Source organism: Homarus americanus, unplaced genomic scaffold (assembly GCF_018991925.1).
Source record: "Homarus americanus isolate GMGI-L3 unplaced genomic scaffold, GMGI_Hamer_2.0 scaffold36970, whole genome shotgun sequence".
In the NCBI taxonomy this organism is placed as follows: domain Eukaryota; kingdom Metazoa; phylum Arthropoda; class Malacostraca; order Decapoda; family Nephropidae; genus Homarus; species Homarus americanus.
Window position 1 is genome coordinate 251,500 of NW_024740094.1, and position 2,739 is coordinate 254,238.

At 50.1% G+C, this 2,739-nt stretch overlaps 1 protein-coding gene across 1 annotated transcript; it reads left to right on the forward strand.

Moving 5' to 3' along the window:
* The first annotated feature begins 346 nt into the window (after positions 1-346).
* On the forward strand, positions 347-1,949 carry LOC121875068 (extensin-2-like). The gene is made up of 2 exons (XM_042379415.1): positions 347-845; positions 1,063-1,949. The coding sequence occupies exons 1-2, from the start codon at positions 347-349 to the stop codon at positions 1,947-1,949; spliced, it is 1,386 nt and encodes a 461-aa protein (XP_042235349.1).
* Positions 1,950-2,739: the final 790 nt, after the last annotated feature.

A 2,739-nucleotide genomic window follows, 5' to 3' on the forward strand; every position in this document is an offset into this window, starting at 1 on the left:
GTACGTACACCAGCACCCAGGAGCTATGTACAGAACTCACGACCCTGTATATCCCAGCACCCAGGAGTATGTACAGTACACCCCAGCACCCAGGAGTATGTAGTACACCCAGACTATATACAGTACACCCCAGCACCAGGAGCTATGTGCAATACACAGCACCCAGGAGCTATGTACAGAACTCGACCCTGTATATCCAGCACCCAGGAGCTATGTACAGTACACCCCAGCACCCAGGAGCTATGTGCAATACACCCCCAGCACCCAGGAGCAGTATGTACAGAACTCACGACCCTGTATGTCAGCACCCAGGAGCTATATACAGTACACCCCAGCACCAGGAGCTATGTGTACACCCAGCACAGGAGCTATGTACAGTACTCACGACCCTGTACACCCAGCACCCAGGGCTATGTCAGTGCTCACGACCCTGTACACCCCAGCACCCAGGAGCTATGTACAGTACACCCAGCACCCAGGAGCTATGTGCAATTACACCCCAGAACCCAGGAGCTATGTGCAGTACACCCCAGCACCCAAGAGCTATGTACAGAACTCACGTCCTGTACATCCCAGCGGGAGCTATGTGCAGTACACCCCAGCACCAGGAGCTATGTACAGTGCACCCCAGCACCCAGGAGCTATGTGCAGTACACCCCAGCACCAGGAGCTATGTGCAGTACTCACGACCCTGTACACCCCAACACCAGGAGCTATGTACAGTACCCCCAGCACCCAGGAGCTATGTGCAGTACTCGACCCTGTACATCCCAACACCGGAGCTATGCTAGTACACCCCAGCACCCAGGAGCTATGTGCAGTAACCTCCAGCACCCAGGAGCTATGTACAGTACACAACACCAGGAGCTATGTACAGTACTCACGACCCACACACCCACAGGAGCTATATACAGTACACCCCCAACACCCAGGAGCTATGTGCAGTACACCCCAGCACCCAGGAGCTATGTACAGTACACCCCCAGCACCAGGAGCTATGTGCAGTACACCCCAGCACCCAGGAGCTAGCTCAGCCAGTACTCACGATCCTGTACACCCCAGCACCCAGGAGCTATGTACAGTACCCCAGCACCCAGGACTATGTACAGTACCCCAGCACCCAGGAGCTATGTGCAGTCACCCCCAGCACCCAGGAGCTATGTACAGTACACCCCAGCACCCAGGAGCTATGTGCAGTACCCCAGCACCCAGGAGCTATGTGTACAACCTGCAAGGGCTATGTGCAGTACACCCCAGCACCCAGGGCTATGTGCAGTACACCCCAGCACCAGGAGCTATGTACAGTCACCCCAGCACCAGACATGTGCAGTACCCCCAGCAGGGCACTGTGCCCCAGCACCCAGGGCTATGTGCACCCCAGCACCCAAGAGCTATGTGCCCCAGCACCCGGTATGTGCACCCCAGCACCCAGGAGCTATGTGCAGTACACCCCAGCACCCAGGAGCTATGTACACCCCAGCACCCAGGGCTATGTACAGTACACCCCAGCACCCAGGGCCTATGTGCAGTACCCCCAGCACCCAGGGCTATGTACACGCCAACACCCAGGAGCTATGTCACGTGCACCCCCAGCACCCAGGAGCTATGTGCAGTACACCCCAGCACCCAGGAGCTGTGCAGTACACCCAGCACCCAGGGAGCTATGTACAGTACACCCAGCACCAGGAGCTATGTGTGCAACCAGACTATGTGCACCCCAGCACCCAGGGCTATGTACACCCCAGCACCCATTCTGTACACCCCAGCACCCAGGAGCTATGTACACCCCAGCACCCAGGAGCTATGCACCCCCAGCACCCAGGAGCTATGTGCAGTACCCCAGCACAGGAGCTATGTACAGTACACCCCAGCACCCAGGAGCTATGTACCCCAGCACCAGGAGCTATGCACCAGCACCCAGAAGCTATGTACACATTACCCACACCTGAGTTATATAAATGACTCAACTAACCACACAACATACAATTAAACACCTGTCATACAATAAAACACCTGTCATATAATTAACACCTGTATATAATTAACACCTATCATACAATTAAAACTATCCTACAATTAAACACCTGTCATACAATTTACACCTGTCACACACTTAAACACCTGTCATACAATAAAACACCTGTCATACAATTAACACGTCATACAATAAAACAACTGTCATACAATAAAACACCTTCATGCACATTAAACACCTGTCATACAATTAACACCTCTCCATACAATTAACACCTGGCATGTACAATTAACACCTGCCATACAATTAAAACCTGTCATACAATTAACACCTGTCACACAATTAACACTTGTCATGCAACTAATATCTGTCATACAATTAACACCTGTCATACATTGAACCTTACTCATACAATTAACATCTGTCATACATTGAACACCTGTCATACATTTAAACACCTGTCATATAATTAACACCTGGCATATAATTAACACTGTCATACAATTAAACACCTGTCATACAATTTACACCTGTCACACACTTAAACACCTGTCATACAATAAAACACCTGTCATACAATTAACACGTCATACAATAAAACAACTGTCATACAATAAAACACCTGTCATACAATTAAACACCTGTCATACAATTAACACCTCTCATACAATTAACACCTGGCATACAATTAAACACCTGCCATACAATTAACACCTGTCATACAATTAAACACCTGTCACACAATTAAGCACCTGTCATAAAAA